The following is a 13217-nucleotide window of genomic DNA, read 5'->3' as shown; positions in this document are numbered from 1 at the left end:
TTTTTGTTGCAGTTTTGTTCCAAACATTTATATTTTTGTCTTTTCTCCTGGAAAACAGAGCCTCCTCCTGTACTGAAGCCAGCAGTCAATGTGACTTCCTCAGTGGGAAGTGTGGCACTGCTGTCCTGTCAGGTGGAGGGCTCCATGCGCTACAACTTGACTTGGCATCGAGCAGGTCGCGCCATCCCAGCTCGCTCAGGGAGGGTGAGGCTGCTGTCCAACTCGTCCCTGCAGATTAGCGGCGTGCGGACTCAGGATGCTGGGGAGTACCACTGTGTGGCCTTGAATGCCCACGGAGACACCAGCATCACCGTATGGCTCTTCGTCCCAGGTACGCTCCGACAACACTCCGATGGTCATCTGTGTAAATACTTAACTGGGGCCTCCTAGTTCCTGTCGGGATGCTGTCATCTGGTTTCCATTACAGGTTGAGCCATCCTACAGTCGTACTGAGCCACATCCTTGTCAGAAATCATTTCTCATGATGCACGTTAAAAATGTGTGGTTTCTATTGTGGCACGGCCTCACACCTTCCTGATGAATTGCACAAACAGCAGTCTCAGTGCTGCTGGGTTGGATTGTTTACTGCTGTTTAAGCTGACACAGTGTCAACAAGGCCCCCCATGTAACCATCAACAATCTTTGGTTCATTTTGGACTGCAGAGGGACCTTCTGTGGTACTTCACCCCCAAAGCCAGGTCTTTTCCAGAGGGGATGAAATCCGCCTCGTCTGCTCAGCATCCGGCTCTCCCCCTCCTTTGCTCTTCTGGAGCCATGGAAACACGTTCCTTGCTAATCGGCCGAGGTAAGAGGGCTCTCAGCCCACTCAACACAACTGCACGAAGGACTCATTACATTCCACTTTAGCTACGAGAGATTGCTGCATCCTGTTTGAATCATTGTTCTGGTATAAGGAATGTTTTCCCAAACACTGTTTATGTGCTTATTGAGGCAAACGTATATTACTAGATACACAAGAGAAACAAAAAACCTTTGGACTAATGTTCGTTTTACAGTACATCTGCAAATGTAATCAGTGTGAGACAGCATCGTGAATTCTGCCAATTACCTGATGCAGGTTGAGTCTCCACCAAAATGGAGATTTGACCATAAAAGGGGCCATCCCGGAGGATGCTGGGAACTACACATGTCTGGCAAGCAATGTGGCTGGGACTGCCTCACAGTCCGCTGTACTTACTTATGCAGGTATCTATCTACAGTACGCCTTCTGTCTGTTACTAAGTGTGTTTTACATTTCAAGGCTTCTGTTAATGATGCTTCAAGTAAGGTATTGCAGGAAGTGTGGCCACGTTCTGTCTTCCATAATATGATCATTCTCTTGTTTTAATCACATTTAATGTGTTCAAATTTGAAGTTCTGACATGGTTGTTTCTAAAAGTCCTTTTCAAAAACATTAATCTGACAGATGAGTGAGAGCATTATGAATTATATACTATGTATTCAGGAATCTCAAACTCATGTGGCTCTTCTGACAATGATGTTGATGAATGTAAGCTTGGACTTGTTCGTCATGTTAGGACAGTGTAGAACTTTGGGTCAGGTTGTAAGTTTTTATTAGGTCACCAATTGTCCAGATGAAAGGATGGATGGATGCTCCATAAAAGTACTTGGCAACAGACTTTCTGAATCTTACTTGTACTGCATACTGAATGTCAAAGGTCTGCGAATACGTTACATCATTTTAGGAAGTTTTGTATTACCACTTTTGCCTCACGAATCTAAAAAGAACAAAAACCCAGGTAGAGTGTTAGAATAATTCATAATTGCACTTTAACTGCATCTGACTCTTGTTGTTTTCCCTCAGAGGTGCCTATTATAAAAGTGGTGCAGCAGGTCCTGCTTGTAGCTGTTGGGGGTGATGCCACTCTGGAGTGTCGGGCCAGCGGGACTCCACCTCCTCTTGTCCATTGGTTTAAAGGTAACTTACAGGATAACCTGCTTTAATACAATTTAATAAAATGCAAGGAAGAATTGATTTTGTATTTCCAGGGAAACTTGAGGTGGGCTCCGCCCCCTTTGTTGAGCAGGATGTCCAACGCGGGACCCTGCACATTCGAGGGGTACAGGAGGTAGATGCCGGTCAGTACAAATGTGTGGCCAGCAGCCCTGCCGGGACCTCCTCTGCCACAGTCGCTGTGGAGGTCGGAGGTAAGACCGGACTGCCCTCAAAGTCAAATCAAACAAGGGAAAATGGCTCTCTTACCACTTCTCGCACCACAGCGGGCCCTTTGTTCTCTGAGGCACCGGTTGACGTGGCAGCTCATGTAGGTGAGAACATCACCCTTCCCTGTGTGGCTCGAGGTTTGCCGCGACCGACAGTGACCTGGTACACTCAAGATGGCAGACAGATTCTCACAAGGGCAGAAACTCACAGTAGGAAAATGCAGCTGGAGAATGGATTCCTTCTGATTCACAGTGAGTTACCCACGGTGCATTGCCCCAATCCAGAGCATCGTTAACGTCATGATTACCTTGCAATGTATACATCAACAAACAAAACAAAATATCTTTGCTATTAATAGATGAAATAATTCATTGTCAACGGCACTTTCTTTTTTTATTAACCTGCATTCATTTAAGGAGACATCAATGTCTCACTCCATGTGCTTTAAGTTTGACTGTCTGGTCGTGGTCTGTTTCAACTTTGACGTGAGAATCTAAACACTTGATCTGACGAACACGTTCATCTCCCAGCATGACTGAGGGGGACGTGTGTGTCAGCAGGCTGACAGCACAGCCAAACCCATTAATCCTCTTCGGTTCTATTTTGAACTCCTAGTTACAGTGCAGACCACTTGTTGTGAAAGTGTGGACTTTTGTTCCTCAGAATTTGTAGAGTTGCTGCTTACGGCAGCCGTGCAGAGGGTGCCGTGTTGCTGTGTTTGAAGCGATCACGTTCGTGTTGAAATTTACTTCAGGTGTCTGGCTGGACGATGAAGGGCCGTACACCTGTGAGGCCACGAACCAGTTTGGAACCGTCAAAGCTGTGGCCAGAGTTAGTGTCACTGGACTGGGTAGGCTTGTTTACGATTTGTCTCTTGCTCTTGACTGGATCCCTACAAATTGCAAACTCTTGGTGAATGTTCATTCATCAATTACAATTGCAGAGCCCCCTCTCCTAGCTCAAGGCGCCCCCATCGTCACCACTGGCATCGGACAATCCCTGAGTATCCCATGTATGCTGCTGGACGGAATACCTCTCCCAGAAAGACATTGGTCGTTAAATGGGAAACATGTATGATGGAGGATCTAACTGCCAAATTTGATTACAGTATATTATCCAATCTTTAGTGTGTCACAGCACAGTCTTTTTTCCTCTGCAAAGGTTCAATTGAATGGGAGAATGTTTGTTCGAAGCGATGGAAGTTTGTACATTGAAAGAGCTGTCCCGGAGGATTCTGGGGCATATTTGTGCACAGCAGTGAATGCAGCAGGCTCGACGAACATCACAGTGATCTTGGAGGTCCACGGTAAGCAATGTTCCGTTTTCACGCCCTCTCCATGCTCGAGACTCCAAATAGATTTGAAGGAAAGTCGTTCTAGAAAACAACTGTAATTCTGACCGCTGGCTGTCATCATAGTGAGAGGCTTCAAGTTGTTACATGCTTTGAGCAGTGGGGTCATTTTGCTCATGAGAGGATAATGACAGACAAGCCAGATTATGGCTCATCACTTTGTAATGAATAAATGCCTCAAGAGCCGATAGAGTTGGCCTTCTAAGGCCAGTGATAATTGCGAAGGCCCGAGCAAATAGTCAGCTGTGGCCTACTTTCTTCACAGTGCCCCCTGAGATCAACGCCGGGCCCTACCGCTACATAGCCAATGAGGGCGTAGCCATCACGTTATCATGTGAGACGAGTGGCGTTCCTAAACCCGTTGTGGTCTGGTCCAAGGTAGGAGTTATGACCTTTTCAGTTATTTTGGCTGCATATTCCTTACTCTGGTTCATACGTCTCTTGCCAGCCTTTCAGATGAAATTAAAAAATTGGGAGGCCTCTGTTATACAACCCCAATTCCAATGAAGTTGGGACGTTGTGTTAAACATAAATAAAAACAGAATACAATGGTTTGCAAATCATGTTCAACCTACATTTAATTGACTACACTACAAAGAAAATATATTTAATGTTCAAACTGATAAACTTGATTGTTTTTAGCAAATAATCATGAACTTAGAACACGTTCCAAAAAAAGCTGGGACAGGGTCATGTTTACCACTGTGTTACATCACCTTTTATTTTAAAAACATTCAATAAACATTTGAGAACTGAGGACACTAATTGTTGAAGCTTTGTAGGTGGAATTCTTTCCCATTCTCGTTTGATGTACAGCTTCAGCCGTTCAACAGTCCGGGGTCTCCATTGTCGTATTTTACGCTTCATAATGCGCCTCACATTTTCAATGGGAGACAGTTCTGGACTGCAGGCAGACCAGTCTTGTACCCGCACTCTTTTACTCTGAAGCCACGCTGTTGTAACACGTGCAGAATGTGGTTTGGCACTGTCTTGCTGAAATAAGCAGGGGCGTCCATGAAAAAGACGTTGCTTGGATGGCAGCATATATTTTTCAAAAACCAGGAGCATTAATGGTGCCTTCACAGATGTGTAAGTTACCCATGCCATTGGCACTAACACAGCCCCATACCAACACAGAGGCTGACTTTTGAACTTTGCGTCCATAACAGTCCGGATGGTTCTTTTCGTCTTTGGCCCGGAGGACATGACGTCCAAAATTTCCCAAAACAATTTGAAATGTGGACTCGTCGGACCACAGAACACTTTTGCACTTTGTGTCGGTCCATCTTAGATGAGCTCGGGCCCAGAGAGGCCGGCGGCGTTTCTGGGTATGGTTGATAAATGACTTTTGCTTTGCATAGTAGAGTTTTAAGTTTAAGTTACGGAGGTAGCGCCGAACTGTATTTACTGATATTGGTTTTCTGAAGTGTTCCTGAGCCCATGTGGTGATATCCTTTACACATTGATGTCGGTTTTTGAAGCATGTGCCGCCTGAGGAATCGAAGGTCACGGGCACTCAATGTTGGTTTTCGGCCTTGCCGCTTCCATGCAGTGATTTCTCCAGATTCTCTGAACCTTTTGATGATATTATGGACCGTAGATGATGAAATCCCTAAATTCCTTGCAATTGTACGTTGAGGAACATTGTCCTTAAACCGTTGGACTATTTTGTCACGCACTTGTTCACAAAGAGGTGAACCTCGCCCCATCTTTGCTTGTGAATGACTGAGCAATTCAGGGAAGCTCCTTTTCTACCCAATCATGGCACCCACCTGTTCCCAATTAGCCTGCTCACCTGTGGGATGTTCCAAACAGGTGTTTGATGAGCATTTCTCAACTTTCTCACTCTTTTTTGCCTCCTGTCCCAGCTTTTTTGGAACGTGTCGCAACCATAAAATTCTAAGTTCATGATTATTTGCTAAAAACAATCAAGTTTATCAGTTTGAACATTAAATAAGTAGTGTATACAAATCATTGTATTCTGTTTTTATTTATGTTTAACACAAGGTCCCAACTTCATTGGAATTGGGGTTGTAAATACAGAACAGTACTGCTGACTTGCAACTCATACATAAACAAAGTACTCAATTAAACATGATGGAAAAGGGATCTACATTTTCTCAAGGAGGCACTCATTATTTGTCAATTAAGTATTTTGGCAGCATTTTTCAATCCAGTTCGGAGAGTTCCCCAAACTTCGACAATATTTTGTTAATTGCCTGACTAGGTTGCACATGAACCTCGAGGTAAGCTGCTGTTTGTGCAGGTTGTCTGCCATTTGCCTTTAAGTCAGCTTGGAGCCCCTGACCTTGAACAGGATAAGTCATATAGAAAATGATGTCAGGAAAGGATCACATATTCCCAACATATGTAATAGCAGTGTATTGCCTTAGGTTTTGTTCATCTCACATTCTTTAAATATATTCAACCATATGTTATGTTTTATTATTTAATTGTTGGCAGCACAGTGTGGCAAGTGGCTCGCACGTTTGCATCACGGTCAAGGTTTCTGGGTTGGAAACTCAGCTTTTTTGTGTGGAGTATACGTACATGTTCTCCCCGAGCTGAGATACAACCCAGAACCATTGACTGTGAGGCAGACAGGCTAGCCACGTGCTGCTACATTGCACAATACAATTTTGCATTAAGCTAATGAATGAATAGTAGAGAGCATGAATTAAATAAAGTCAATACAAAAGTAGTTTGTTACATGGTCGAGCGTTCTAAATTCCAAATGAAAACACATTGGTTTATGCGGCACTCAGACATGCATCTTTTATGGTTCTCTTTGCACCCATGATTGCAATGTGTTTAGCTCTCTGTTGTTTGCTTACCTTTGCCATCATTTGGTTACATAGAGCTTTCAAAACAGTAAAACGTAAATGCTGTACAAAGGCTGTGTTGTACTTTTAAATGTCACATCAGTGCTTTGAGCCAGATTTCTTTATCTTGAGTATTTCCTAAATAATTTTATTAGCGTGCTACTGCACAATCAAATACATTACAGTAGGCTACTTGCCAGATAAGGCTGAATCTGTAAAAGCTATTCAGTGTTCAAAGCAAGTGTAACTGCAGTAGTCTGCATTCTTGTATATTCGTAGTGAGGATAAAGAAGAGGTTAGAGGGGAGCCTTGTAATTATATTAGACATCAAAGGTTTGGCTGCAAACCTATGATGGAGCTCATTGCCCCTGCATTGTCATGTGTGGAGAGCTAGAGTGCTTTTAATGCACGCTGTCACTTTAGGGAAGGCAACCTCAGCCTCGGGAAAGCTCCTCGCTTCAGGCTGACCCCGATGGAGACCTCCACATCCCCCACCCCACCGCCGACGATGCAGGAATCTACATCTGTACCGCCACTAGCGCTGTGGGTTACGCCAGTCGAGAAATCCAGCTCAGTGTTAACAGTAAGGCAAATAAATGTCTGACCGCAGCCAGCCGAGTGCAGCAGTTTTTCTGAGAGCCTACACTCACAGTTGTTTTCCTTTTCCCAGCAATGCCGAAGATCATGGGTGTGAGCGACCGTGACAACACAGTCAAAATGGCTGCAGAGGTGGGAACGGAGGTAGTTCTACCTTGTGAGGCCCAAGGGAGTCCGTCACCGCTTGTCACGTGGAACAGAAATGGCCAACCCATCCCCCCTGTCACAGCAGGGTAAGTGGAAGGTGTTTTCACCACTGTGGCAACAGTGTCGCGTGTTTAGTGAAAGACAAAGGTGCTCACCGTGCCTAACGTCTGATCTAGCATCTGACTCAGACTCGACATGGGAGTCTGCCTGCCATTCATGACTACTCAAGTTTTTGATGATGCCCTTCGAAGCGCAGCCTGGCACAGTCTGCGAGGGAGTTTTGTGTAGCCTTGATTTGCGAGCTAAACTGAGGTGGAACATCTGGTCCCGCACGGCTCACGTTCACGTGTGGTCACACTGGCTGCAGACAGGCAGGCCGACTCAGTACGCACGAGACAAGATAGAAGACAGGCCCTCTGACGAAATGGGCAGACAGGAGGACGACCAGGGGGTTGAAAGCTGCAGCGCTGACTCAAATGCAGAATGGCTCGTCTATGTCAGGAAGAAGGGAAATGTGGGTGGCGGTGCGGGGGAGGCCAGGAAGAGGGGAAGAAAACTGACTGACAGAGAAGAGACACAAGCCCTGTCTGCCTGAAGTTGGGAATCCCTGGGGTGCGTTAGCAATAAAACAACATCTTGACTCTTTACTAGTCCTGTCTGATGAGAATAACATGTCTCTGTGAACAACCCCCACACGGGCCCGCACTCTGCAAATGGAGCCACTGCAGACACATGCAAGCGCTTTGGGACAGATCAGGCGAGGTGCAGATTGTTGCATCATGTAAATTAGGGCAGTGGGCAGATTTCCATCCATTCAAGCTGCAAGGTAAAGACACAACTATTGTGGTCTTGTTTCCAGGCCTGACCGTTGCCAGTCAATGTTTGTATCAGACTGTGTGGGGACTGATGGATGGACTTAGGGGAGCTGTCCTGTCCTGTCCTGTCCTCTCCTGTCATGTCCTGCGTGCTTGAACTTGTGTAATGTTGCACAGCAACATTTTGCGCAAAGCGCTGTCGCTTGGCCCCATTGTCAAATGTCGCTGCTGTTCTTTACACGATTGGTGGTCTTGGGGTAACTCTGATAAGTCACAGCATGGAATAGCAAGCCATTTTTGTTACAAGCTTATTTCCACTCAAATAAACATGTTATTGTTATATTTCAGTTGCCTAGCAAAAACACTTATCTACCATAACTGGGAGAGGTCTGTTTACATTTGTGTGTATTTTGCATGTATACAACTCAACCTTGATGCTGTTCAGACGAACACAAACCCTTTTCAAGTTACTATCCTGGGTTTTAGTCCCTGAAAACATGTCCCAGCTGGCATGTTTTAGCTACAAAGCATACTTTTTGTTTGTCTCTTACAGGCCAACTAATGGCTACATTTGCATGAGCTTTTCTCAAGCAGATGTCGAAGTGATGTACATGCTTCTAACGCCATTGTCAGGCCTTTCTTTGAATCGAATCACCCGTGACTCCTTAGTGATATACTTAACACACTGTAGAATTCCATTGATGTGGGCATCCCTGCGACTTTTCCCAGGGTGACTACATCAACTTAAACTCTGGCTACCCTTTTACACCGCAATTACCTTGGACAATGGTAACGAGTCACAGGGGAGATCACTCGACCCTGGAGGAAGTCTGCATTCCACTGAGTGCTGTCTTTTTTAGATCTTTCATGCATCGCTCAGGGCGGCACAGGGTCACCACTCAAATTCAAACTGCTTTTTGTAGGGCACCCAAACAATGAAAAAAAGTCATTGTCATCAGTTTACAAAATATTTCTGTGACACTCTCTATTTTGTATCTACTTTGCGTCTCCTTACTACCCATTATCTAGTACAATGCCTGAGGCACAGGCCCTTCGAACTAAAAATACATACAACCACTATACTGTATATATTTTGGTGTAAAAAGAACAAGCACGTTTGAGGAAAAAATATTCCTTCTAAAGAGCAACATGTCCTTGTCCATGTTACAAATGTTCTTGAAATAACAAGGGAATTTGAGAAAAATGTTTGTCTTCAAATCAGGAAATGTTCCGTTCTACAAAGTTTGTAGATCTTCACCGACTCAACTTAAGTGTTGTCTATTTTTGTGTAATTTTCTTGCCCTTTGCCCCAGGTTCACTGTTTTGCCCTCAGGCTCCCTGAAGATAACTGATGTCCGCCTGATTGATAGCAAACTCTACACCTGTACTGCAGAGAACCCAGCCGGCAATGTGTCTTTAAGCTATAATTTACACATCCAAGGTAACTTTGTGGGACTTTATTATGAAGTCAGAAACACTAAAACATGTCTGTTAAGAACTGTCACGTTGCTCAATCTCATAGTTAAACATCACTTCTCTCTTTTGAAACTATGTTAAAAGTATACAACCCCAATTCCAGTGAAGTTGGGACGTTGTGTTAAACATAAATAAAAACAGAAGACAATGATTTGCAAATCATGTTCAACCTATATTTAATTGAATACACTACAAAGACAAGATATTTAATGTTCAAATGTTTTTATCAAATAATCATTAAATTATTTTAGAATTTTATGGCTGCAACACGTTCCTGGGACGGGTGGCAAAAAAGACTGAGAAAGTTGAGGAATTCTCATCAAACACCTGTTTGGAACATCCCACAGGTGAACGGGATAATTGGGAACAGGTGGGTCCCATGATTGGTTAGAAAAGGAGCTTACCTGAATTGCTAAGTGATTCACAAGCAAAGATGGGGCGAGGTTCACCTCTTTGGGAACAAGTGCGTGAGAAAATAGTCCAACAGTTTAAGGACAATGTTCCTCAACGTACAATTGCAAGGAATTGAGGGATTTCATCCTCTACGGTCCATAATATCATCAAAAGGTTCAGAGAATCTGGAGAACTCACTGCATGGAAGCGGCAAGGCCGAAAACCAACATTGAATGCCCGTGACCTTCGATCCCTCGGGCGGCACTGTATCAAAAACCGACATCAATGTGTAAACGATATCACCACATGGGCTCAGGAACACTTCAGAAATCCAATGTCTGTAAATACAGTACAGTGCTACATCCATAAGGGCAACTTGAAACTCTACTATGCAAAGCAAAGGCCATTTATTAACAAAACCCAGAAATGCCCGAGCGTCTGGTCATCTCAGATGACCGACGCAAAGTGGAAAAGTGTTCTGTGGCCCGACGAGTCCACATTTGAAATTGTTTTTGGAAATTGTGCATGTCATGTCCTCCCGGCCAAAGAGGAAAACAACCATCCGGACTGTTATGGACACAAAGTTCAAAAGCCAGCATCTGTGATGGTATGTGGCTGTGTTAGTGCCAATGGCATGGGTAACTTACACATTTGTGAAGGCACCATTAATGCTGAAAGGTACATACAGGTTTTGGAGAAACACATGCTGCCATCCAAGCAACGGCTTTTTCATTGACGCCCCTGCTTATTTCAGCAAAACAATGCCAAACCACATTCTGCACGTGTTACAACAGCGGGGCTTCGTAGTAAAAATGTTGTTAAACGAAAAGGTGATGACCCTGCCCAGCTTTTTTGGAACGTATTGCAGCCATAAAATTCCAAGTTAATGATTATTTGCAAAAAACAATAAGGTTTATTAGTTTGAACATTAAATATCTTGTCTTTGTAGTGTATTCAATTCAATATAGGTTGAACATGATTTGCAAATCATTTTATTCAGTTTTTATTTACGTTTAACACAACGTCCCAACTTCATTAGAATTGAGGTTGTGAATAGAAAGTATACGATGCATGTTAAGAATGTTCTTTTGTCCTCAGCCAAGCCCAGGATTCAGCGCGCCCCCCGTCTGCTGAAAGCGCTGGTCGGGCAAACAGTCACACTCCCGTGTGTGGTCCAGGGGCAGCCGAGCCCAGAGGTCAATTGGTTTCACAATGGTCTTCCTGTCGGGATCAAGAACACGTCGCCCCTTCGAATCCAGCGGGTCAGCCTGGCTGACAAAGGAACTTACCGGTGTGTGGCTCGGAACAGCGTTGGACAGGAGACTTTGGAGATCACACTGGAAATTCTTGGTGAATACCTGTAGCCTAATACCAGCCTTTTACATTGTCTACCACAACAATGTTTACACAATACACTTTAAAAACTGATGAGGGCCCCACTTTTAACCTTTGTCTTGTCATTTTAAGAGGAATGCTTCAGGGACGTCTTCTTTGCCTCCAATGACTCATCGTATATTTTTTAAAAGTGTAATGAATTTGTACGTGTCAAGTGCCACGTTTTCCAACCTCAAAATAGGCCCCGGTTTACTTTGTATTGGGCTACCAAAAGAGTAAAATGCTGTAAGACATTTTTTTCCCCTGCTCATCAAGCAGGAACCCAATATGTTTGGAAAATTTATTTGGATTTAAGTTTGTTCCAATGAATACATGGTTAGTTCATGTGATTATGCTGATGTTATGAAGTTCATGATGAATTTGAAGTTTGGGTTCTGGGGAGGAACTAAATTTGTGATTTGAAACTTTGGTCTATCACGATACCACTGTGGCCTTTGCAGCCCTTTCTCAGTCTTTTGACTGTGCATTTGCCCTGTTTTTCCCCCCACAGAGGCCCCCTCTTTTGCAGAACCAGGAGATGCAGTCATGGAGAAAATAACTAACAGCAAGGTCGTCATCCCCTGCCCTGCTGAAGGTAACAATGAAATTAATGAAACATTCACACATAAATGTAATATTATGGTAATGAAAACTGTCGGTCTACATTTGTTGGCACAGCCTTGTACTCATCAAATTGCTTTATCATTATTCTGATACGTAGAGAGACACTGTTGCCTTTGCGTCTGTGTGAATACGTTAGCCTTCAGGTGTGATGGAGTGAGCTTGCCATTTCCCGTCACTACATTGCATGTAGTCTTCGTCAGCAGAATTCCTGGTGGATGCTTGCCCTGTGACAGTCCATGCAAAAAGGGCCGTGTTTGCGTAGTTGTGGGCCATGGTAACCTGCTCAATGGGAGAAAGTCTAATGTGCAGCAACAGCCTGCCTGCTGCCTCCGTGAGCCACATCTGCTCTCGTCGGCATCTAGGCCCGCTGGGAGAGGAATCCTAATTACTGGCTGCTGCAAGCAGATAAAGGCCATACACTGCATGTCTGAGGTGCACCATGATGCACGCAAAGAGCCACCGGAAGCCAACTTCCCCTCTCTGCATCGAAGTCAGACAGGCAAGCTGCGTTAGCTCACTTGAAACCAAGCGCGTGATGCTTTACAGCCAGAGAGCGAGGCAGTTGGCTGCGGGTAGTCAGAATCCCTCAGGTTGTTCTCCAGATAACTTCCTTTTAGAGGAAGATTCAACCCAGTTTATGCCTGAGGGGTGTTATTATTCTCCGACAAAAGCATTGCATTTTAAAAGAGGTAATCATTTTCGAAACACATGGTGAATATCAGTCAGTCTATGTCGGCCACAGCAAATAAATGCAAGAATCTCTTAAATGAGGTCTAACATGTTAAACAAAACATCTGTTTGCATTTCTCACAGCAATGACATAAATTTGCTTCAGAGCTCCTAAACTATAAACAGGTGTCCAAAAAGATGCCAGATGATAACATCATTTTTTTTTTCTGCATGACCTTTTATTTTTATTTATATTTTTGGAGGAAAGGTGTTGTCTTCATATGTAATACTTCTGTAAATAGAGAGATCCACAACATTTGGGTCTGTCTTTACTGCTCTCATCACTCGTCCTCATCATCCTGTGACTCTGTTTGCTGCGAGACCCCCCTCCTCCTACTGTTTCCCCATTCCACATATCTCCCATTTACCACTTGTAGCTCTTGCACCCACTAAAACATCTGTTTCAGGCTCCTGAGTGTGAGCGTTGTGCTTTTGAACTACTCTTACCGCTTAATACTCCCCCTCTGTGTTTGGTGCTAAAGACTGAGAACATGTAGCCCTAATCTGCCATCAAACCTTAATTCTACATGTTGATGATCCTTTTTTTTTTTTTTTACCTGTGATAGTGTCCTTGAAATTTCAATCTGGCAGTGAAATAAAACTGAAACAATTTTGACATGGCCTGCCCCGCTCTATAACACGTATGTGCTTTTTGGGGGCTGAGGGTCCGGGCTGGTTGCCCATTGCTCAGAGAGAATCAAATA

The 13217-nt window shown here is 44.1% G+C and overlaps 1 protein-coding gene across 5 annotated transcripts in view; it reads left to right on the top strand.

Annotated features, from left to right (window-relative positions):
- Positions 1-13217, top strand: part of hmcn2 (hemicentin 2) — a 50541-nt gene that overhangs the window by 12458 nt on the left and 24866 nt on the right. For all 5 annotated transcript variants that reach the window (XM_061768734.1, XM_061768733.1, XM_061768735.1 and 2 more), the window contains 15 exons: positions 59-331; positions 664-805; positions 1079-1206; positions 1826-1939; positions 2011-2169; positions 2242-2436; positions 2940-3035; positions 3129-3256; positions 3347-3491; positions 3802-3914; positions 6782-6941; positions 7029-7188; positions 9231-9358; positions 10885-11136; positions 11672-11755. In XM_061768734.1, coding sequence (XP_061624718.1) covers positions 59-331; positions 664-805; positions 1079-1206; positions 1826-1939; positions 2011-2169; positions 2242-2436; positions 2940-3035; positions 3129-3256; positions 3347-3491; positions 3802-3914; positions 6782-6941; positions 7029-7188; positions 9231-9358; positions 10885-11136; positions 11672-11755 — 2277 coding nt within the window. The remainder of the gene's footprint in view (positions 1-58; positions 332-663; positions 806-1078; positions 1207-1825; positions 1940-2010; positions 2170-2241; positions 2437-2939; positions 3036-3128; positions 3257-3346; positions 3492-3801; positions 3915-6781; positions 6942-7028; positions 7189-9230; positions 9359-10884; positions 11137-11671; positions 11756-13217) is intronic.

Source organism: Phyllopteryx taeniolatus, chromosome 3, assembly GCF_024500385.1.
Source record: "Phyllopteryx taeniolatus isolate TA_2022b chromosome 3, UOR_Ptae_1.2, whole genome shotgun sequence".
Classification (NCBI taxonomy): domain Eukaryota; kingdom Metazoa; phylum Chordata; class Actinopteri; order Syngnathiformes; family Syngnathidae; genus Phyllopteryx; species Phyllopteryx taeniolatus.
The sequence above is the reverse complement of the archived record's forward strand: the minus strand, read 5'-3'. Positions and strand labels throughout refer to the sequence as shown.